The sequence below is a fragment of the Podarcis liolepis genome, assembly GCF_965112155.1.
Source record: "Podarcis liolepis genome assembly, chromosome: 2".
Lineage (NCBI taxonomy): Eukaryota > Metazoa > Chordata > Lepidosauria > Squamata > Lacertidae > Podarcis > Podarcis liolepis.
The window spans coordinates 71,206,880-71,231,609 of record NC_139555.1 but is presented as its reverse complement, the minus strand read 5'-3'; the positions used below and the strand labels follow the sequence as shown (position 1 = coordinate 71,231,609).

The 24,730-nt window shown below is 47.1% G+C and overlaps 1 protein-coding gene across 1 annotated transcript in view; it reads left to right on the top strand.

The window, feature by feature from the left end:
- The window catches only part of GNAI2 (G protein subunit alpha i2), a 136,939-nt gene that overhangs the window by 67,240 nt on the left and 44,969 nt on the right, over nt 1-24,730 (top strand). The window contains exons 2-3 of the mRNA XM_083488765.1: nt 17,667-17,709; nt 21,022-21,163. Of these exons, the coding sequence (XP_083344891.1) occupies nt 17,667-17,709; nt 21,022-21,163 (185 nt within the window). The remainder of the gene's footprint in view (nt 1-17,666; nt 17,710-21,021; nt 21,164-24,730) is intronic.

The following is a 24,730-nucleotide window of genomic DNA, read 5'->3' as shown; positions in this document are numbered from 1 at the left end:
ATGTAAGACCACATTCTGGGTGTGTCCACATGGCGCACAGAATTCTGGGACACCTGAATTTTGCTGATGTAATTAAGACAAAGAATATTGTCGATGGCCTCAACTTAAAACCATGCAAATTCTTTATGCAGTGTCTATCCTGTTGCAAGAATAAGATTAAGGTTGCACGCAAGGGTAGGTGCTCAGATAGGAAAGTAACTGAGGCATTTGAGCGTGTACATTGTGATTTAGTTGGGCCACTCTCACCATCATTAGGAGGTTCAAAGTACTGGCTTACTCTCATAGACCAGTATAGTAGATATTGTTGGACTTATGCAATAGCTGAGAAGTCCCAAGCATTTGAGAAGTACAAGGTTTTTTGCAACTGGGTAAAAACACACTTTAACAAACCAATTAAGAACCTTTTTTCTGACCGGGGTGGGGAATTTGTTTCTGAAGATTTTGAGAAATTCCTGGAAGCGCAGGGGACTACTCATGAGTTATCTTGCCCCCGAAGTCCCTGGCAAAATGGGCTTGTTGAAGTTGTGCAGCGTGACTTGCAGGCAGGGGTTAAAACTTATCTGCACGATGCTAATCTGCCCAAAGACTTTTGGGCTGAAGCACTCCATGCCTTTTGTTATGTTAGAAATCGCAGTTATCATTCTGGTTTAGATGTCACCCCCTATGAGAAGCTGTTTAAAAAACGCCCTAATCTGAAATACCTACGCATTTGGGGTTCAGATGTAATTATGCATTATCCTGCTAAGCAGAAATTGGGTGAGCGTAGTGTCCAGGGAAAATTAATGGGCTACCAGCAGGGGGCGTACAGAATTTACATACCAGCAACTGGCAAATTTCATATTACCAGAAGCATGATACAAACTGTAAATTGGAATGGAGTTGCTGTTTTCCAAGATACTAATGGTATAAATGATACTGAGGAAGAAGAGGAAGCAGGAGCAGCAGCAGCAGGAAATGGTGATTCTGAATTAATAGAAAAAGACAAAAAGCCTGTTGAATCTGATAATTTGTTTGATGATTTAAAGTCACAGGCACCTGAGGGGAGGTTAGATTCTCTTGAGTTTTCTGACCGTGAGCTTAGCCTACAGGCACCTCTTCAGTCTGACAATGATAATTTACAACCTGAAACTAGTAGTTCACTGAGTCCCATTAAGTCTGAGGAGTCTGACTCTCCTTCTGGACTGAGACGTTCAGATAGAAAGAGGCAGAAGCCACAACGTTTTGCAGATGAACATTTTAATACTGTGTATGCCAATAAGGTGGTTTTTGAGCCAAAAAGCTACAGTGATGTTCAGAATTTACCTATGCACCAAGCTGTAAATTGGTATAAAGCTATGAACTCTGAGATAGCTTCTTTAAAAGAGCATAACACTTGGTCTCTTGTACCACAAACCCCAGATATGAGACTTATTGATTCAAAATGGGTTTATAGAGTTAAAATGAATGACAAAAATGAAGTTGTAAGGTACAAGGCAAGACTAGTTGCTAGGGGTTTTCAACAAATTCCAGGTGAAGATTATGATTTGTGCTATTCACCAAGTGTAAAATATGAAACAGTTAAGCTTTTGTTAAAAGATGCATCAATTTGTGGAAAAGACCACTATGCAATGTTTCTCTGCTCTTAAGAGAGTGGTAATGCACCTTAAACATACCAAACATTATAGGTTGCAGTTTACACCCAGTATTGATAAAGGTTTTGAAATTTTCTGCGATGCATCTCATGCAGTGGAACAAAATAATTGCAGGGGTGTGTCTGGTATGGTGTTTTGTTATAACGGTTGTCCATTTGAATGGAAGTCCCAGACACAAACCATTATTTGTCTCTCTACAACAGAGAGTGAATTATGTGCATGCGTTCAGGCCACTCGTGATGTAGAATGGTATCTGCAAGTATTCGCAGACCTACAGATGCAAGTAACACTACCAGTAAAAGTTTACCTTGATTCCCAGAGTGGACTCGCTATCCTATGTTCAGAGACCAATACGCAGCGCACTAGAGTCTTAAGATTACGTTTAGAATTTGTAAAGAAACTAATTGCTGATGAAATGGTTGTATTTAAATATGTTCCAGGTGACAATCAAATTGCGGACATTTTTACTAAAGCACTTCCAAAGGTTACACATGAAAAACATGTACAAAGTATGCTTTATGTTTTTGTTTCACAATGATGAACCGCAGGGGAAATGTTGAATGGTTTCTTTAAATGTAAAGGTTCATCATTGTTCCACTCCATGTGTATGTCTTTAAGGGGCCAGAGCAAGATAACGAGACCCAGCTTTACAGCTGTGTAACATAGCAGGTGCTGCTGAGTTGTATTTGATTAAGGTGTGTCAGCATTTGGGTAGAGTATATAAGGAGCAGCATCTAGCTCTCCCATTACCCTGGGGGATGGGTTGGTGGTTGGGTCATGTTTGTTTGTTAATATATTTAGTGTTAATGGAGTTTTTGTTTTTCTTATTAAAACCTTCTTTAAGTTATTTTTGAGTCCTTTCTTTTTAATGCATGATCTCCCCAGCAAGCTCTCTGCAGCGCTACCATACTGCAAAAAGCCAACATTAACAGCTTCCTCAAAAGATCAGACCAACAAGTTCCAGAATGAAATGGTTGTCTGAAATGGGGAATAGGAGAATGGTGACCTTATGGGTCACTTTGACTTGCGCTCAGCTGGTTTGTATTAGGGGGATGTTTTCCTTTGTTGTACAAAACCTACTGATTTGTGGGCAGCCTCAGGTTTCTGTCATTCTCTCTGTTCAGAAATGGCAAGTTCACTGTTCATTTGTGTTGGCTGTATCTTCTTGTTCTTTCATTTTGATTATCTTCCTGCTTGGCCACCCATGAATGAGCATGTGACACTTAGCACCTGGAAGCGGACCAGGCTGTCTTAGCTGACCAGGCTCCAGGGCTTCTATTTGTGCTCTGCTTGGATGGAACCAGACGGTCATTTGTGGAATGCTGTTGCTTGCAAATTCCTGTGATTGAATAAGTTTCATGCTTGGTCATTCCTCTCACTGGAAGAACTGCTAGCTTGGTGAGAAGATGCAGTTTGCCCGAAGGCTGATTTATAATAATCAAGGGTGGAAAGCAACATCCTTGGGGAAGCAACTTCTATAACATACCTGTTTTCTAGCAAATGCTAGCAAATTAATGTCACAGCCACCTTTGTAGTTCTGAAGCTTCACATCCTTAATCTGGCAAATGTCATAATAAGAAACAAAACATGACAGATTGAGTCCAAATGAAACAACTTTGATCTTTTCGCTGGAAATGTTAGGAAGTTTGCTCGCTTTTGTTTTCCTGCAACAGGCATTGCATAGACAGGACTTCCCTAAGATGGAGGCCTCCAGCTCTTTTGCTCTTCAACTCCCATCAGTCCCAGCCAGCATAGCTGGTGGTTGTAGTCAAAAACATCTGGAGGGCACCAGGTTAGGGAAGGCTAGTGTCAGCCAAGGCCTGCAAGTTAATAGTGGTCAGCTCCTGGGGCGTGTCCTTTGGGAACAGTGGGGAGCCAAGTTCAATGGGATTCCCCTCTTCTCCTCCTGTCATGTGTCCTCTGCACCATCTGCTCTGGAATGTTGGGGAAAACCCTGAGTACATTTTGGAGAATGCAGGAAGAGGAGAAGGGGAGAATGTTCCTTTGCACAAGGAGGAATTCTTCTGCTGATGGTAGTGATCTGCTTGAAAGCTATATTGAATACAACCCAGTGTCTTCCTCCCAGAAGCACAGTATATATATTACCATTTTGTTTTTGTGTTAGACACTATTCTCTCCTGTTTCGCTTTAAGCTGTTAATTTTTTTGTTTTACATTATGATGTCTGGATTTATGTTATGCACTTGTTGACATTAAGGCTATTTTTAATTGTTCTTAATACATTTTTTAAAAAATGTATTTGTTATTTTTTTCATTTATGAGCCGCTTTGGGCACAATTTTGCGGTAAAGTGGCATACAAATAAGCTGGCAGCAACTTTTCTACCCACAAAATGGCGTGCAAAGTGGCTCACAGTATATAAAATGAAGGGCAAGAATAACAGTTTTTTAAAAAATAACACATGTTGGAAGCAGCCCTACTCCTTGTACCAGTCAGTTTGACAGCAGGATGCCTGTGGGAGCATCTGGTGACCTTTGGCCTTGGTAGGGGTGAGGAGATTGCCGCTGGTGTGTCTAACCAAGATTAGAGACAATTGCTGTTCTTGAAAGGACTGGAGCAGCTGTGGTTCTGTGCTGGCCCCACTAGCAAGCCAGCTGGCTTGATCTTCAGAGCTGACACAGTGTGGTGGATAGTGTCTGCAGCATGTCCTCTGCTCATTATTTTGTATTGTGACAGGCACCAGTTCTACCCATAGATGCTGCCTGGGGAAGAGAGCACGGGTTCTCGCAAGCCAGCTCTTCATTTATTAAATGTAGTGTTATTGTTTTAGTGCTTGCTGCCTGAGAGACAGCTCTTGGTGCCCTCCGCCCCCACCCACCCCGACCAGGAGAGAGTGACCGCAGGAAATCCTCTGATGTTTATTCCTATGTGTCAGAGCTGCTTGAAGATCCTAGCTCACAGAGGATCACGCTAGCCAGCGATCATTAAGTAAAAGTCTTTATTGAATTACAGTTTCCATTCTCACGCTGCTGCGCGCAACTCTACGTCTAGTAGCTAGATCGGCGAAGCTCCGTCTGAGTCTCCGCCCCGTGTGCACCAACTTAATATCCTAGCCTTGCTCCACCTTTTCCGCCTGACTGTCCTCCTCTGGGTCCCTCTACCCCCCGGGGCTTCTTCCTTCCGGGATTCTTCTGACGCTGACCCGGACCCTCCTGCCTCCTTGCGCCGGGCTTTAGGACCTGGTTCCCTTTCGGGGCTGCTTACTGCGCCCCCTTCCTCTGCATTTGAACTTGGCGCGCGCGCCCAACCTTCCACTTTCCTCTTAACCGTTTCTTCGCTCCCCGATGGAGGTGTGGCCACTCCTGACTCATGCCCTCCCTCCTGTGGTGAGCTGCCAGCGCTTCCCCCCTGGCTCCCTTCCTCTTCCCTGCTTCCTGGCGGTGACGCTGGTCCCGATTTCCAGCTGCTCCCCCCTGAGTCCCCTCTGGCTCTATCTTCCTGGGGTGCCCCCCTAGACTCCCCCCTTGCCCTGGCCACTGGTGCTCCTTTCTGTGAATCCTCTGATTCACTGGAAAGACTAGGAGATCTCGGGTCGTCGTCATCACTCATCTTTTCTTCTGCCTCCTCCCCTTCGCTCTCTGTTTCCTCCCTTGCCCGTGCCTCTGCTCCTAAACCCCTGACATCCATCCCCCCCTCGAAGCCCCCCATTCCCCCCTCCCCTCCTTCCGGTGCTGGAGCTGGGGGCTGCTGTTGCAAAGGGAAGAACGTCGGATATCGGTCGCTTCCCGTGGCGGGCCTCCATCTGAAGTCTCGCGGGTCTTCCTCCCTGCTCTCGTCGACAACGGTCACCTCCGCTTCCATCTCTGTGCCGCCGTGCTCGAAACCAGGGTCGTCCCCGAAAACGTCCATGTCCGTCTCTCCCTCACTTCCTCCTGGCGGTGTTGCTCGTCCTGGGCCTTCCAGCCACCGTCTGCGGAACTGCTCCTCTGGTCTATCGTCCCACCAATACGAGGGTTCTGATGCAGATCCCGAGGGTGACCCCTCCGGGGAACGGACGTCTTGTGTCGGGTCCTCGTCTGAGTCGAACCCCCGGAACGTGCTGGCCGAAAGCGTGGGTGTGAAAAGCCAGTCGTCGAAAAAGTCTGCTGGCATAGGTCTATGGGGGAAGAGGGCATGAAACTCGTCTTTGAGGAGAGGTTCGTCCAAGGCGTAGCCCGGCACCCAGCTGTTCGCACTGGCCGGGGTGCCCTCCTTGGCGAGAAAGTATTCTACCCCCTCTTCCCCCCATCTGGAGTCCAAAATCTCCGTGACTTCGTTGATGCGCTCCTTCTGTGCCACTCCCGCGTGCCCTGTTCTGTCTCTGACCGGACTCGGCGCCGTTCCGGGTTCCTGGAACCTGTGCGGTGCCTTGTAGGGAGTGAGCACCGATCTGTGGAATACCGGATGCATTCTGGAACCCTCCGGAAGTGCCAGTCTGAAAGCTACCGGGTTGACCTGCTCTTCGACTTGGTAGGGCCCCAGTTGTTTATGCCCTAGTTTCTTCTTGGCCAACGACCTGGCCGGCACTGCGTGGGCTGCTAACCAAACCCAGTCTCCCACGTGGAGCTCTTCGCCAACCCTTCTGTGCTTGTCCGCTTGTACCTTGTATGCGTGCTTGGCCAGCTCCAGGTGGCGCCTCAGCTGATCGTGGACTTCCTGCAGCTCCGACGCGAACGCATCTGCGGTCTGCGGCTCCCCCTCCCCCATTCTTTCCAGTCCCGGGAAGGTTCTGGGGTGCCTCCCGTTGTTGGCGAAGAACGGCGTGACCCCCGTGGACACGTGCTTCGTGTTGTTGTAGGCGAACTCGGCAAGCGGCAGGTAATCCACCCACGTCGCAGGCTGTTGATTTGCATAACATCTCAGGTACTGCTGCATGATGGCATTGACCCGCTCCGCTTGCCCGTTGGTCTGCGGGTGTCTCGCCGACGCCAGGTTGATCTTGACGTTCAGGAAGCCCATCAGCTTCTGCCAGAAATTCGAGATGAACTGCCGCCCCCGGTCGGACAGAATAGACCGTGGCAGACCGTGAACCTTGAACACGTGGTCTATGAACAGTTTGGCGGTTTGCTCCGCCGTGGCCACCTTAGCACACGGAATGAAATGCGCCATCTTGGAAAACAGGTCCACCACCACCAGCACTGCCGTCTTGCCCCTCGAGCTGGGCAGATCCGTGACAAAGTCCAGGGCCACCCTTTCCCAAGGTTCGACCGGAGTTTGCAGCGGTTCCAACAGTCCGGCCGGCGGTTTGTGCACTGGTTTGGCCCTCTGGCAGGTGTCACACCTCGCCACGTAGTCTGCGACCTCCCCTCTCATTCCAGGCCACCAGAAATCCCTGGCTACTAATTCCACCGTCTTCTCCTTGCCAAAGTGCCCGGCCGTGGGCGCGTCGTGCAGCTGCTGCAGCACCTTGGCGCGAAGGTCGTCTCCCGGCACGTAGATGGCCCCTTTACGGATGAGCAATCCATCTCGTAGCTGGAAACCGTCGGCCGCAGCCGTGCCCCTCTGCACCTCTGCCATCTTTGCTTGCGCGAAGGAGTCATCCTGCAACGCTCGTCGCACCGCCTCCAGGTCCACGGTGGCCGCGGCGCACGCCCATACTGTTGGTGCGAAGATGTGCATGGCGGCCGCTGGCGTTGCGTCCTCCAGATACTGTGGCTTACGGGAGAGGGCGTCCGCCATGATGTTAGTGTCCCCCGGGACATACTCTATGCGGAAGTCGAAGTTCGCAAAAAACTCAGCCCAACGTATCTGCCTCTGGTTTAGGAACTGTGCCGTGCGCCAGTGCTCCAGATTCTTGTGGTCCGTGCAAACCTGCACCGTGTGCTTGGCGCCGATCAGGAAGTGCCTCCACGCTTTGAACGCTGCATGAATGGCCAGCAACTCCCTGTCCCAGATGGTGTAGTTCTGCTCGGACTTGCTGAGCTTCCTGGAGTAAAACGCTGCCGGTCGCCACACCCCCTGCTGGTCCTTTTGCAGCAGGACCGCCCCCACGGCTCTGTCCGAGGCGTCTGTCTCCACCCTCATCGGCCTGCTGGGGTTGACGTGAAGCAGCTGCTCTTCCGACGCGAAGAGACGCTTGAGTGCCTGAAAGGACTGCTCCGCCTCCTCTGTCCAAACGAACTTCTTTTTCTTGGAGCTAAGCGTGTCTGTGATGGCCGCTGTCTGCATAGCGAAGCCCTTGATAAACTTGCGATAGAAGTTCGCAAAGCCGACAAACCTCTGGACCTCCTTCCGGTTGCGTGGACTCTTCCAATCCAATACCGCGCGAACCTTGGCGCTGTCCATGGCGAGCCCCTTGTCAGACAACTTGTAGCCCAGAAAATCCACCTCCGTCACGTCAAATTGGCACTTCTCCAGCTTGGCGTAGAGCCTATGTTGCTTTAGTCTGGTCAGCACTTCCTTGACGTGTCTGTCATGCTCCTGCTGCGATTCCGAAAAGATCAGGATGTCATCTAAGAAACAGACGCACGTCTTGTAGAGAAGTCCCGCCAACACGTGATGCATGAAAGCTTGAAAAACGTGGGAGCCATTTTGCAATCCAAAGGGCATAACTCTGTATTCGTAGGTACCCAGTGGCGTGAACATGGCCGTCTTCCACTCATCTCCCTCCCGCATACGAATGAGGTTGTACGCCCCTCGCAGGTCTAACTTGGTGAACACTTTCCCCTTCCGCACCTTCGCCAGGAGGTCGTCGATTCGGGGCATGGGGAAGTCCGACGGCTTGGTCCCATTGTTTAAAATGCGATAGTCCACGACCAGTCTTTTTTGGGGCGTGTCTCGCTTTTTAACAAAGAATACTGGACTGCCCCCCGCTGCCTTGGACTCTCGGATGAAACCGCGCTCCAAATTATGATCTATGAACTGTTTGAGTTCCTGCAGCTCGTCCTCTGACATGGAATACAGTTTCCCCTTAGGCAGCGCCACCCCCGGCAGCAGGTCAATCTTGCAGTCATATGGTCTGTGAGGGGGTAGCCTGTCTGCCTCCTTCTCGCAGAAAACTTCCAAAAATTCTGCGTACTTGTGGGGAATCGCTTGCAGCGTGCCTAGCAGCAGCTGTGACTCCTCTTCCTCTCCTTCCTGCCGGGGCACGATGCAGTGTTCAGCACAAAAGGAAGAGCCGAAGATCAGCTGCCTCTGGTACCAAGCCAGCGTTGGGCTGTGCTTGTCTAGCCAACTCATTCCCAATACAATGGGCGTATCCGATAGTTGAGTGACATTGAAGCTGATGATTTCTTTGTGATTTCCAAGTCGCATCGCCATGGGCGGCGTCTGCTTCACCACTTGCCCCCCTAGCAACTCCCTGCCATCCACCGTGACAACCTGCAGGGGCAGTGTGGCCGGCAGCAACTGTATAGCGTGCTTGTCGACAAAGTCCTGCCCTATAAAGTCCGCGTTGCTGCCCGAGTCAACTGTGATGGGCACGTCAGTGGTGATTCCATTGGGCAGCTGGAGAGATGCGGTGAGCCTCACCACTGGTTTGGGCGGGAGGGGGTTCACGGGCTGTAAAACCTCTGGGGACTGCGTCACTAACACGTCTGGCTGGGCCCCAGGGCCTCTTCCTCCAGCCAGACTGCGTCGTTTCCCTGCTGTGGTCCCCCTTGCTGCGTTGCTGCAGTCACCATTGCCGAGGCTGCAGTAAGCTTGTGGAGCCTCTGGGGACACTCTTTTGCCATATGCCCTGGCTCCTCACAGACGTAACACTTCCTGTTCCCTCTAGGAGGCTTCGCTTTCACTGCTGCCGGTGCTAGGGCTCTGGTTGCTGACTGAGCCCTTGCACCTCCAACCTCCATAGGTTCGGCTCCTCCTCCTGGCGGAGGCGTGGATTGCGCCCGCGCTGCTTCTCTGGGAAGGAAGGAGGGGCCCCTGGCTGGTTCGCGCCCTCCACGCCCTTCGTCCCTGCTCCACGGACGTTCTTCCAGCCTCACCCCCACTGCCAGTGCCCTCTGAACGACCTCCTGGGTGGTTCGGGGTCTCTCCCCCCTCGCGATCTCATCTTTAATCGAGTTGTGCAGCCCCTCCCAAAAGAGGTCTCTTACAGGAGCCGAATCTCTGTCCCATTCCAGGGCACTGACCAAGGCGAAAAAGCGGGCATGATACTGCCTGACGCTGGCCCTCCCTTGTCTCAGCCCATGCACCTCCTTCCGTGCAAGATCCACGTCAATACTTGATAAAAAACACCCATCCATCGCTTTAATAAAGGCATCTGCATTCTGGAGCGCCGGATCCTTATCTCTCCATAAATTGCGTAGCTATGCTTTAGCATCCCCATGCAAATGGGACATGATGAATCCCACTCTCTCTTGCTCATCTCTAAAGTCTTTATGCAGCAGTTGCAGTGCGCACAGTACGTCGGCTCTAAAGTTGGGATACTGTTGCAGGTTCCCATCGAAGTGAGAGACCAGCCCGCCTGTCCGTCTCGCCAACCCAATTCCCTCCTGCCGGGGTGTCTGCTTTGTCAGCACGTCTAACCTGACCTGGAGATCCCTGCAGGCGGCAGCTGCCTCCTCCTCTCTCTTCCTGGATGCGAGAGCCTCGGCATTCAGTTGTGCCACTGCTTTTCTGAGTTCCTCTATCTGCTGCTCAGCCGTCATGTCGTCTGCCGTTCGTGAGCTCGCTAGTAGGCACCTGTTTTTCTCCCCTCCTCGAGGCTGTAGATGCCCACAATCGTGAGACGGAGCTTACTGTCAGAGCTGCTTGAAGATCCTAGCTCACAGAGGATCACGCTAGCCAGCGATCATTAAGTAAAAGTCTTTATTGAATTACAGTTTCCATTCTCACGCTGCTGCGCGCAACTCTACGTCTAGTAGCTAGATCGGCGAAGCTCCGTCTGAGTCTCCGCCCCGTGTGCACCAACTTAATATCCTAGCCTTGCTCCACCTTTTCCGCCTGACTGTCCTCCTCTGGGTCCCTCTACCCCCCGGGGCTTCTTCCTTCCGGGATTCTTCTGACGCTGACCCGGACCCTCCTGCCTCCTTGCGCCGGGCTTTAGGACCTGGTTCCCTTTCGGGGCTGCTTACTGCGCCCCCTTCCTCTGCATTTGAACTTGGCGCGCGCGCCCAACCTTCCACTTTCCTCTTAACCGTTTCTTCGCTCCCCGATGGAGGTGTGGCCACTCCTGACTCATGCCCTCCCTCCTGTGGTGAGCTGCCAGCGCTTCCCCCCTGGCTCCCTTCCTCTTCCCTGCTTCCTGGCGGTGACGCTGGTCCCGATTTCCAGCTGCTCCCCCCTGAGTCCCCTCTGGCTCTATCTTCCTGGGGTGCCCCCCTAGACTCCCCCCTTGCCCTGGCCACTGGTGCTCCTTTCTGTGAATCCTCTGATTCACTGGAAAGACTAGGAGATCTCGGGTCGTCGTCATCACTCATCTTTTCTTCTGCCTCCTCCCCTTCGCTCTCTGTTTCCTCCCTTGCCCGTGCCTCTGCTCCTAAACCCCTGACACTATGCATAAGTATCACGACACTCACTCACTTGCAATGACAGGTGAAAGCATGGGAAGCTCTTGTTTTCTAAGGTAAAGGTAAAGGGACCCCTGACCATTAGGTCCTGTTGCGGACAGCTCTGGGGTTATGGTGCTCATCTCACTTTATTGGCCGAGGGAGCCGGCATACAGCTTCAAGGTCATGTGGCCAGCATGACTAAGTCGCTTTTGGTGAACCAGAGCAGCGCACGGAAACGCCGTTTACCTTCCTGCCGGAGTGGTGCCTATTTACCTACTTGCACTTTGACGTGCTTTCGAACTGCTAGGTTGGCATGAGCAGGGACCAAGCAACGGGAGCTCACCCCGTTGCAGGGATTCGAACCGCTGACCTTCTGATCGGCAAGTCCTAGGCTTTGTGGTTTAACCCACAGCGCCACCCGCGTCCCTTTCTAAGGTAAAGGCATGCTATGAATGACAGTTTCCTGCATTTGGTATTAGTTTGTTTCCTAGGCCTGCCAAAATCTTTCCACTTCTGTGCAGCTAGGCCATCCATTCCACTGGACAGGTCTAGGCAAAAATGAGCACAAATTATTTGGGGAGCTGTCATCACAGGCCTTGCTGTCCCAAGGAGGAACAACTCCTCTCCTTAGTGAATAATATTCCTGAGTTTAAAGAGTATTTTTTCCTCTCCAGATCATTGCAGAGTTGGCTCTTGAAGACCTTGTCAGCCTCTGAATAGCATGCTCAGATGCTTCTTACAGCTTGGGTGGCCAGGAAGACCCAAGCCAAGAATAAGAACATATGAGTTCCTCTTTTCAAAAAGTCAAAAGATGGCCCCTTTTCATTGGTAGGCATAAATCACATGGCTGAGGGGAATGGATGACCTCACATCCTTTCTTCCATAAGAATCCCTTGGTATTGGGATGATGCATAAATTGCATCATGTTGCGGAAAGCGATGCATATTTCAAATTCAGTGAGGTTACTAATGTTCATAGTAGCCCAGGGAGGAACTAGTTTAACATGCATGCCTTCCCCAAAGGAGTGTGTCAGATAATATTGCCCTGGCAGAGAACCTTCAGTTACCAGGCTGTTGGTGCTCATGTGCATTAGTGTTACTGGGAAATGGACTAAAATAGCACACCTTTTCCTACCAACAATAGGTTTTAAGCACAGCCAAGTGGGACGATTTAGTTTGACAGTTTTGAACCCATTGCAAACAGTGGCCATATGTTTGATGATAATAATAATAATAACAATGTCCAGGATAAACTGCTTTGTATCAAAAAAAAAATTAAAAAAATCAGAGATTGCAAATAAGGAATCATAATTACCGTATTTTTCGCTCTATAACACGCACCTGACCATAACACGCACATCGTTTTTAGAGGAGGAAAACAAGGGAAAAAATATTCTGAATGAAACAGTGGACGTATCATTTTTGTGCTTCATGCTGTGGCCACAGACATGTGATCTGATGGTGAATTTGGGGTGACCCAATGCAAAAATCCTGAGAATCCATGTGGATCCATGCTTTGTAACCACGTTTTTGCACCATTGCAGCCCCAGGCAACAGTGGGTGCGTGATTTTTTTTGGGGGGGGACAGGCTGTAGCCATGGACATGCTATGTGCTCTGATGGTGAATTTTGGCTGACCCAATGCAAAGATCCTGAGGATCCATGTGGATCCATGCTTTGTAACTACGTTTTTGCACCATTGCAGCCCCAGGCAACAATGGGTGTGTGATTTTGGGGGGGCAGGCTGTAGCCATGGACATGCTGTGTGCTCTGATGGTGAATTTGGGGTGACCCAATGCAAAGATCCTGAGGATCCATGTGGATCCATGCTTTGTAACCACATTTTAAGTGGGGAGGGAAGGAAAAACACAGAAGGCTAAGAATGCAGGAGAGGGCTATAACGTGAGGAAAGGAAGGCAAAAGTTTCCCCCCACCCACCCACCCAAGCCAGCCAGCGTGCGCGCTCTCTCTCTCTCTCCCTCTCCCTCTCCCTCCCACCAGCATGACAGAAGAAAGCATTTTAACTGCATTAAGAACTATTTAGCAGCGAAACCTAAGCTTTGCCATCCCTTAAGAGGTACAGACACTGTAATCTTCCAGATCGCATGAATTTACAGGCAAAACACTGTTTAAGGATTTCATCCTTTTAAATGGAAGAAAGCATATTTGAATGCTGTGTGTCTCCAAAAACAAAAAGCAGGAAGTCAAATCAGAATTTTAAGCCGAACCTGTAATCTCTCTTCCCTTCACATACATTGTTCCCTCCGGAGCAGGGACAGGATAGAGCGACGCTCTGCTTTCCCCTCTACTTGCCTGGAGGGGAGGGGCTTTCCCTGCTCTTTGTTCGGACGCTCTGCTTTCCTCTCTACTTGCCTGGAGGGGAGGGGCTTTCCCTGCTCTTTGTTCCGTTTGAGCAAACACAGCAACGAAACAGAGCAGGGTGGGCAGTAAGACCCTGAGGCAGAATGAAGGAAAGCAGCAGTTTCCTGTCTCACGGAGCTCCCTTCTCCCTGAAGCGCGGTTTGATTTTTGCCTCATTTTTCGGCTCCAGGGAGCACTCATTCGCTCCATAACACGCACAGACATTTCCCCTTCCTTTTTAGGAGCAAAAATCTGCGTGTTATAGAGCGAAAAATACGGTAGTTCAAACACTTGAATCAACTCACAGAGTTCAACTTATTTTAAAAGAAGAATTTGAGGAATGCTTCAATTTGCCCTCGCCACCTCTTCCCAGTGCATTATCTTCCCAGTGCATTTTCATCTCTGCAAAACAAGGGTTAATCTGAAGCATAAATCCCCCTATTTTCTCTTGTGTCTCTGGGCTGTGTATAGCCAGGCTGCAGCTACTGAGGTTGTCTAAAAGCTTTCTGTTTAATGTTGAGTTCTCATGTGCTGGGCTTTCAGCTCTAAGCCTATTTCCACGGCTGAATGTTAACCCCCAGGGAACAATGCACACTGTGTCGTTGTGCGCTGGTCCTTGTCGCCGCATGTGCTTGTGGGTGCTGGAACGAATTGTCTTCAACAATCCGATTTGTTTGGGGGTTTGGCTGGCAATTGTAAGCGACTGAAGACAAGCAGCATGACTTGCTCATAGACTGAAGGCAGGGCTGATGGTAGTGAAACCTGGACATTTTTTACACTGTTGGCAAGTGGGAATTCTGGTTCAACTTCATGCTTCGTGTTGCAAAATGGTACCATGAAATACTTGGAAAGTTGTGCTTGTTGAAGTTGAAATTTGTCACTGGGCTGCCAAAGCATTTCCTCCATCAAGTTTAGAAGTAATTAACTGCAACCTGACCAGCTGGATTACTTCCCTGTCTGAGGGGCTGGGATTGAGAGATCTTGTGAAGCTTCTGAACAGCTGTGCCATTGCAAACACCAGCTTGCAGATCTGAGCTTGTTAGTGAACGTGTTAATAGGATGCACAGTAAGAAGATCTCTCCTGCTAATAGTGAGGCTTAACTGGGGCAGAGAGTGACCCCCCACAGAGCTTTAACGATGCGTACATAATATATGATTGTGTGGATGGATCTTAGTGAAGAAACCTTATCTGCTTTCCCAGATTTTCTTCTCTGAAGGCATCTAAGAATTTTATAGTTGCACAGGCTACATGGGACAGAGCAGCGGGTAATTGGCCCAGCTCTTTTCCAGTCATCTTGTGGCATTCTGCTGTATGGGACCAATTTCTAGAATATTTACATACCTTCCTGTTGTCAGAAATGTAATTACTGTGGGCATCAGTCCATGTCTGCATTCATGCCTTTTTAAAAAGTGTGTGTGTGTGTGTATGTATCATGGGGGACTTTGTCAAAAGCCTTACTGAAAGTACGCGTTGGTAGTGTACTTTTATACATACCTACTCAGAAGTAAGACCCATTGAGTTTAATGGGATTTACTTCTACCTGTATATAGGATTGCAGCATAAGTGGCATGCATGAATTCACAGCCTCTATGAAAGAGTACTTGCAGCTGATCATGCATCAATCACCATCTTGTCTTGTGACTACCTCATTAAGAGTTCCTTTTTGTCCTTAAGGCATTGAGTGTTGCTCACACTGTCTGTGCTATGTGTACGTTGGTACACCAGTCCCTAAACTTGTGAGCCCTTATTATAAAAACTTTTCACCTTCTGACCTATGACCCCTTATGGTTGGATTGAAGTTAAGATCTCATTCCTTTCTCCACTTCCATAAGGGCTTAGCACTTTTTTATGAGAAATAGAGATGAGAATGCAAATATTCAGGCCTGATCATAAAAACTATTAGATTGAAAGCAGCTTGCCAAAACCTTTGTGCCAGATGGGACGTCACTTTTGTACAGGGTGCAGATTTGTGACCTTTCTCCCTCTTGGATGAGAAATGGAATTGCAAATAGCTATATTTTAGAAATGGTTACGTATGGACAGAGCAAATCCCTTGAGCTTCTACATGCTCTTCTCAGACTTACATAGGCATGTGGCATTTCCATTTGTGATATTTTTCTCTGCATCAGTAACCACTAGATTTCATAAAAGTCGGGATCCTGGAAAAATGGTTTTGCATTGCTAGAAAGAGCATTTTGTTACATTTCTTAATGGAGGACTGTTTTCTTAAAAGCTTTGTGCCTGTTTAATGCAGCTCTACAAATACCGGTAATTCTTTACTAGCCTACAAAAGTACTCACTATCTGGTCTGCTCACAGGTTGCTGCTTTTTGCTACCCTGGTGACACATCTTATTTCTTTCCTGTAAAACAACTTTTCTTCCTGATTACTTGGAAGTGATTTGCAACTTGCCACTAGGTGCAGTGGTTCGAGTGTTGGACCAAGACTTGGGAGAACAGGGTTCAAACCCGCACACAGGCATGAAGCTGGTCACTGTCTTTTCTCCGCCTAGCCTACCTCACAGGGGTTCTTGTGGGGATAAAATGAGGAGGGTGGAAACCGTGTACGCCACCCTGAGCTCCGCTTGGAGGAAAAAGGTGGGATATATAAATGGAATCAATAACGTAAATCAATAAAATGCTTACAAGCCTGTATCTAATCTTTCATGGGCCATCTATATTTCTTAGAATTGCATTTTATCTTGCTACTTCTGCTTTCTCTTATGTATTAAATCTTCTGGCTCTCGAGGAACGTGGCTTCAAGCCAGATGGCACGAAACCTACCTGACGCTGCTGAAAGCAAATCTGTGCTGCTGTCTCTTTCTATTTTTCTAGGGGTGGAGGAAACTATAGCACTGCGTATTCCACCCCCCTGGAGCAGTGCACAGCATTGTATTTTAATAGGAGCCTATGAGGTAATTCAAGTAGAATGGTTGTTTGCTAGCCGCCACCAGGCTCTGCTGCCTGCACCAAAGCCAAAGCAGCTCTGTGCAGCACATGTAGCCCTACCTGATGACTGAGCCTCAGATTTCTGCAGCCTTTGGCGTTGTTGATTATGAGATATTGATACCACGGTGAAGAATCTGGCAGGCATCTACAGAACTGCTCTTGGGTGCCTGCGTGAACTTGGCAGGAATACAAATATTTATCATCTCCCCAGAGACTTTCTCTATCAGTCTCGTGAAGTTTCACACTATTTGGCGTACGTGTGGTCACTGGAAAGACAGGATGCTCAGTAGCACATGTAGCTCTGTGCTTTTCATTTGTTTTAAGTCCTTTTGTCTTGGTTGTTACTCAGGGTTTAGCCAAGGTGGGGACTGGCTAAATCAATTAAAAAACAACAACAAATCTGCTGGTTAAGACTAATGTGGCTTATGGTCACCAGATCTGTGGAATTAGGGATTTCCACTGTTGAAGTCCATCCTCTCCAATGTGCAGCATGTAATGCATTTTGTATTTCAGAAATGGGTGTGGTGTTCACTGTCTGTGCAGTAAGTCCAGGAAACTACCTTGGCATTCTTGGTGGCTGTCTCTAATAGTGGATCTCCTGTCCTGAAACTGTGTGCTTTTCCTTTTTTGGAGCTTCGTAAGATAGTGGGTGCTTGGGACTACAGAGCCTAGGGCTTGCCGATCAGAAGGTCGGCACTTCGAATCCCTGCGACGGGGTGAGCTCCCGTTGCTCGGTCCCAGCTCCTGCCAACCTAGCAGTTTGAAAGCATGTCAAAGTGGAAGTAGATAAATAGGCACCGCTCCGGCGGGAAGGTAAACAGCGTTTCCGTGCACTGCTCTGGTTCGCCAGAAGCGGCTTAGTCATGCTGGCCACATGACCCGGAAGCTGTACGCCGGCTCCCTCGGCCAATAAAGCGAGATGAGCGACTGGACCTAATGGTCAGGGGTCCCTTTACCCTTTTAAGATAGTGGAAGCAGGACTAAGGGTATGGCATTTTGCTGTAGGCGTTGCACTGCTCTTGTCTTGTGCAAATTTATTTCACTCCACTTTTTCCCCCTTGGGTTTGGCAACCATGTGACCATTGTGAACCATAACTTAAACGAATCCAGGTAACTATCCTAAACTATGTGGGAAGCCTTGGTTTAAAACTAGGTTCTCAGAACAAGCCTGCCACAGCTAGCAATTATCAGACCTAATGTTGAATCTGAGTGCAGGAGGCTGGGGGAGGGGGGATTATACACTTGAATGCCAGAGTCAAAGGCCTGTATCTTACAAGTCTTCTTTATTTTCTACAGGTGCAGGAGAGTCTGGGAAGAGCACAATCGTAAAACAGATGAAGTAAGCATTCTTCTTTGTTCAAATATTGTAGGAGTTCTCTTTGATATGTTCACCGCTTTCTTGTGGTGATACTTCAGTGGCTGCTTCCTGAATTCTTAAACCTTAAATGAATGATAAGCATCATAATTAGCTGGTGGCCAATTGTAGCTTTGCACCATGGATGAGAAACCTGAGACTCTCCAGATGAGGCTACAGCTCCCATCATTCTTGATTAGTGACCATGTTGACTGTGGGCTGATGGGAGTTGTAGTCGAAGAACATATGGAAGGTCACAGGTTCCCCATTCCTGTGTATACACCCACCCACCCACCCACCAGAATAGACACAGATTTTTGCTATGCATACATAATACTATTTACTACTTTCTTTCCATGTTCCATAATTCCATGTTGGAATTATATTTTGCCTGTCTTATTTTTCTATAGAACAGAGAGAGCGAAGATCCACTCTTAAAAATAAGTAGCAGCTACAAATGTGATCTTTAATTGTACAGTATTGTTGTTGTTGCTGTTGTTAAATATTTATACCCCACCTTTTTCCTTGACGGGTCAATGCAACCTACAAATAAAAACAAGAGCCACTAAAAAACAAGAGCCACTAAAAAACAAGAGCCACTAAAAACATAGAAAAAACAAACAATTATACATGAATAGAATTAAAACTATATACATGTATACAGTCTGCTGAAAACATACAAACATTACAATAAAAACAGCACCAGCCCTTTAATTAAAAGCCTGTCGGAACAAGAAGATGGTGGAAGGTGGCTGCACTTTTAGTAGCAGCAGCAGTACAGAATCCTTGTTGCATTTCCATTCAGCCTTTACCAGCTTTCCATCGTGGCACTTATTCTCCATAAGATCAGGAGGTGAGAAAACAAAATGTACTTGCTGCCGTTTACAACTCAAATGCTGTTTAGATTGTGCCTAATTTTGGATATGTGGCACAAACTCCTCAACCTGTTGTATTTTGAGAAATATGTGAACTTTTCAAAGTGAAAATGTAAATCTCCTGGTAGTTGAAGGGCAAGCTGCCTTTTAATATTTCAAGTAGATGAAGATATTTAAAAAATGCATGTACCCACATTTCTGAATGCCTCCTCCCACATTGACTTGTCGGGGTGTTAAGATCTGCTGGGGAGACCCTGTTGACACTGGAGAGACAGCCGACATAGAGAGCTTTGAATTCTGACCCCTACTGACTTATCCTATAAACCTGGATCCCAGTTGGAACAGTTCCAGCAAGTAAGAAACTAAAGCATTAAGCCAAGGGAAAGATTACCCTTTCAGTCAACTCTCTGGGTGTTCTTGGGCATTGTCTAAAACCTTTCTCTGGCTGCGGAAAGAATAACTATTCTTTTGGCTGTCCATATAGATTAGCAAGAGACAACCCCTAATTTAAACACACACACACACACACACACACACACACACACACACTCACACTCCTCACTGTAAATGTATAATGCCAGCATATTGGGTCTTTGGCCTTTAGCAGTTACTGGAATTTCAAAAAGATAAACAGTCATCTGAACTGTTACATTTACAACGAACATTTTAATTTATATTTTCTGCTTCTGTTGGTCGTGGCTGGCAGAGGAATGAGACTAAGTCTATTAAGCTGGCCTCCTGTCATGGAATTGCGCTCAGCGTAGAGCAAGATGAGCTGAGAAGTTGTCTTTTCTATCGCGCTGGGTTTTGCTGGTTTGAAGCGTTTCTATGATGCTCATCACAGCAGTATCCTAGAGCTGAGCCGGGCCAGTTGCAACTGGCCCCATTTCCCTGAGTAGATTCAGGCTTTGAACAATGTGGCCAGTTAGAAACTTTCTCTTTCACGCTGATTGAATTGAATTGTTGCCTCTGGCTAAATCGACAAGCAGATGGTCTATTTCTCAGCTGGTGTGCCTTTCAGAGCCTTCCTAGCAGCATTGCAGCCACAGCAGACCACAAGTCAATTTCAGCTCTGCTATTAGGAAAATAGCCCAGGGAGGCAAAATCTTGATCTCAATCTGCTGCTATTGTGAAGCCTGGGTTCCTAGCCTGGACTTGTATGATTGCCATAGTTGATTGTTTTCTGGCTGAGAGAGAGCTGCTCTCTTGTTGTTGTTGTTGCTGCTCACAGCTGTATTCCCATATTTCAGTTAGTTGTGTCCAGGGCATCTGGTCAGCAGCAATAAATACCAAAATAATCAAATTCAGTAATAAAAAGCAATAAATATAAAGTGAGGTTAAAACACAGCAAAGGAGTAGATGAAATACTAATAAAACAGTACAAATGGTGGTAGAAACAATATGCCAGAAAGAAAGAAAAATATGTATCTCACATGGTTAAGGCCGGCCTGTCTGAACATACTACTGTGAAAAGCCATCAATGGAGAGGCAAGGCAGACATGTCTAGGGAGTGCATTTCACAATCTGGGAGCAGCCATAGAAAATGCCCCCCTCCATCCCCATGAAGTGATACTCAGAAATTGGCTGGCACATATGGGTTTTTTGTAAGGTATTTACTATTGAGCAGACATTCCTTCAGTTATCCTGTTCCTAAGCTTAGAGCTATTTAGGTCATAAACAGCAATTTTAGTTGTGTGTGGAAATGAACCAGAAACTAGCGTAGCTGTTTTAAGAAGGAACTTACACAATCTGGTTAACTGTCTGCCTTCCGCATTCTCCACCAGCTGAAGTTCCTGGACACTTCAGAGGCAGTTAGCTCTCTGGATGGTTAGCGTGGGTGTGGTAAGCAGGAGCCATTATCACAGTTCAGGGGGCACTTTCCAGCCAAGGAAAAGCATTCAAGGAGGTTTGGAGCAGGGCCAGTGAGAGGTGTTGCCTGCAGACATGTCCTGCGAAGCGTCCTCTGAGACTCAGGACACTTCTCCTGAGCCTGGGGTTCCCAACCCCTAACTTAACAGCATAGTTGTCTCTATGCTACTATTAGTGAGCCCTTTCAGATAACCTGCTTGCATTATTTTATCATCACTGCCCTCTCCCACAAATAGGGGAAAGTAACCCCCAGAACCCACCCAGACACTTCTACAAATCGAAGGCGAAGCAAATTTCTGAAATGGGTTGAGTTAGGAATTTGTCATGTAAGGGGAATGTGTCCTTTGGCATATTCTGAATTTAACTGAATTTTCCCTTCTCTACACTTGCTCTTATGCTGTAGTATTGTCGCATGGGGCACCCACGGCTAGGGACTTCTTTTAGCACAAATATTTTATGAGAAGGAATGCAGCAAAAAATTGAAATCCATTTCAGGCCTCTTGCATTTGACATGCTGACATTTTGGATCATTCTCTGTTCTCTTCTTTTCCAGGATTATCCATGAGGATGGATACTCAGAAGAGGAGTGCCGACAGTACAAAGCAGTGGTTTACAGCAACACCATTCAGTCCATAATGGCTATCATCAAAGCGATGGGGAACCTGCAGATCGATTTTGGGGACCCTGCCAGAGCAGTGAGTTTCCTTCCCTCCCTCCTTCTTGCTAACTGGCTCTCTCTAATCATTTTAGTAGACCTCAAAATCCTTCCTGACATCTTCACCCAGTACTAAATTTGAAAAGTGTGCTTGTTCCCTTCAAATGGGGCATCCCAGGGGTCCTGAGGTATGAGGCATTCGTCCCCATCATCCCTCCCCTCTGTCTTTTTTAAAAAATCAAATCAGAGAATTAGTCAGAAGACACTTACTGTGCATACATGAGTTGACTGCTTCATTTGTGTTGCAGAATTTGACTTTTCACGCCCAGACATAGAACTTGGGTGACTTTGATGCAAAGTCCTCTGACAGTGTGTCAACACTTTGTTAAGTTGTTAACGTCTGGACTGAAGCATATTGGTTACAATGAAAATGTAGTCATGTTCATCTGTTGCAGCAAGAGCAACAAAGAGTCTTGTGGCACCTTCTAACTCATTTATTAAGGCTTTTGTGGATTAGACACTACTTCATCAGATGCACAAATTGTCTTATCCTGAGTTCAGGTATATGGACACATGGTTACGCTCCACCCCCCCCCCCAAACTTTAGATAACATTTTGTGCATCTCATGAAAGCTGAAGCTGGTCCACAAAAAAGCTTGTGCCATAATTAACTCATTCATCTTTAAAATGCGACAATACTCTGTTGCTTTTCACATTTGATTGGGTTCATCTGTCTGTGCTGTCAGAATGGCTCAAGTCAGCAGAGCTACAACAGAAACAATGCTGTTAATCAGCAGAAGGGGAAATGTAGCTAGTGTGGACATCTCATAAATAACTATAGATTACAGATCAGAATGGTGGAAAGCTAAAGTGAACTTGTAACAACAGGCTGTTGGTCATCACCTCAATCCAGGCAAACTCACATTGGGTGCCCTTTTGCATTTATCTTTGTACACGGACCACTTAGTCAGTCTAAATGCAGCGAAGGGCAGCAACGTAGCTCTTTGTGGTTCTGGACGACTTCCTAAGTATTAATCATAATGTACACAAACAGAAAGCTGTTCATTGTCTGAATTCAGTTTTTTGCTCTCCCAAGCAATTCCCCACAGAATCCCCCTGGATAAGAAATTGTCCATAAACAATATGGAGGAAGGATGTGATGACACATCCTTTGAAAGGGGTGTGTGCGCACACATGATGTAATGTTGCAATTTTTAAAAGGTTATAGCAGTTTGCAACCGACCTGTAACCTAAGCAACTGAGTGGAGCCATGAGCAGCAGAGGGGAGGGGTGGATTCGCAGTGTGTTGACTGGAGTAGATGAAAGGAGAGGCCTTGGAATAGGGCTGTAGTCTATATGCAGCTGAACGTTTGTGAGAGCTTGCTGCTGAAACTCTGTATATAAGGAGCCTTGAGAATCGGCTTGAATTCCTCTCCACAGTCGTTCTCAGGTCCAAAATGGTCGCAAGACTCTACTGCTCTAATGTTTCTTCTGAGTATGAAATGTTATATTCTCTCTCTCACCCCACCCCACCAAAACAAAAAACAAAAACCCTGTGGAATCTTGTCACAGTGGAAAACTGTATCTCAGCTCTTCATCAATAGCTGCCTGAGCAGTTTGGATTAAGACTTGCATGTACAGGGAGAAAAGTAAGCCAAATATTTTAATTGCACACTGCTTGTTTTTTAAAATAATTACAACATCTTCAGAGTTTTTGCAAACCTGCTAAGAGGAGCCAGATTTATGCCCATCCAAAAGTGCTTCTGGCTGTTCACTATCAGCAGAAGTGGCATCTGTTTACATAAAATGGAACATACTGTTTGGTTCCTGCTATTCAATGAGGAAGAGCCATTCTGTCCCAGGGTTATTATACTTCGACCAAAAGATGTATTGCATTCAGAGTGCCATATATTTTGCAGATGGCACCTGCCTTTTTTTTTTACTTAGCCCAAATCTGATATGACCCTGGCATCCCGCTGCCCTATCCCCTTTCCCAATGTGCATCCATGACAAATCATAACAGTTGAGAGTGACTTTCAGTTGCAAGTGTGGGCTAGGTGTGAGTTTGAAAGAAAGGAAAATTAAACTTTGAGGGGAACGTTCACCACTAAGTTTAAAAATGGGAAGAAGGCTGAAGGCATAGGTTTGGGATGTTGCAACTAGGGGTACCAGCTTGACTGATGGCTGCCAATCAGGGACTGATCCAGACATTTGAGAAAAGCAAAACATTCTGACGGAGGATGGAAATCTTCTGAACTGGCGCAGAGCTGTTGGTGATAGTGGGGTGGGTGAGGTGAGCCATTAGTGTTGCTGCTATGAAGGTTGATGAACCCAGAATTTAAGTATCAGTATAAAAGCTAGACGTATAGAAAGGATCCTTGGAGTAAAGGGATTAGCCAGTGTGGTATAGTGGTTAGAGTTGGACTAGGACCTGGGAGACCAGGGTTAAAATTGCCATTTGGCCATGAAGCTCACTGGGTGACCTTGGGTCAGTCATAGATTCATCCCCTTAATAGGAAGTGGACCTGATGGGTCATCTAGTCCAGCCCCCTGCAATGCAGGGATCTCAGCTAATTTGCAGGGTTGTTGTGGGGATTAAATGAGGGAGGGGAGAACCGTGGACACTACTTTGAGCTCCTTGGAGAACAGGTGGGGTATAAATGCAATAATAAAAATAAAAGTTTATCAAAGAGAAAAGCGGGAGAAAATGCAGCAGAAGTACTTTTTTCTCTAGGTCAATGCTACCTAGTTGCAGAAACTGGCTGGTGCCAGATTGAATTTGTTAGAGGGTATAACAATGAGTTGTAAGAGAAATAAGGTTGATCTTTTGCCCAGAAACTAATTGGAGTGGATTGCCTTTAACCTATTGGTAGCAAGTTTCTTGTAGTCATTAAGGTGAATGTCCGTAGCAGCTACTTTCTAAAGTACTAGAACAACCATGTTTTTTATTATTAGTAAAATGAGCACGTCCATGCTACTAGTCAAATGGAATAAATATTCACATAGCAGGAAAGTACCTCATATATTCCTTTTCTTCTTTTTAAGAATCATAGAATTGCAGAGTTGGAAGGGACCCCCCACTGCCATGCAAGAATCATGACTAAATAATAATCCCTGGCAGTTGGCCATCCAACCTCTGCTTAAAAACCACCTTCCAAGGCAGTCATAAAATTCTTCCTAATATTTAGTTGGAATCTCCTCTATCTTGTAATTTGAATCCATTGGTTTGTGTCCTACCTTCCAGAGAAGGAGAAAACAGCCCTTCAGGTACAGTACTTGGACATGGCTATCAATCCTAGCTCACTCTTCTATTCTCCAGACTTATACCCAAGCAAGTCGTGTTTATAGAATAAACTATAGGAAATTGGCTTGTACTGAGCCAGACCACTAGTCCATATAGCACAGTAATGTCCACACTGAATGGCAGTGCCTCTCCAGGATTTCAGAGAGGGTTTTCTCTCAGCCCAGCCTGGAGATGCTGGGGATTAAACCTGGAGCCTTCTGTGTGGAAGGTGGATGCTATACCACCGAGCTATGGGCTTTCCTCTTAAGGCTAAATTTAAGAGTTTTGGTTCTCTGAGCACCATTCTAGGTTTGATAAGGAGAA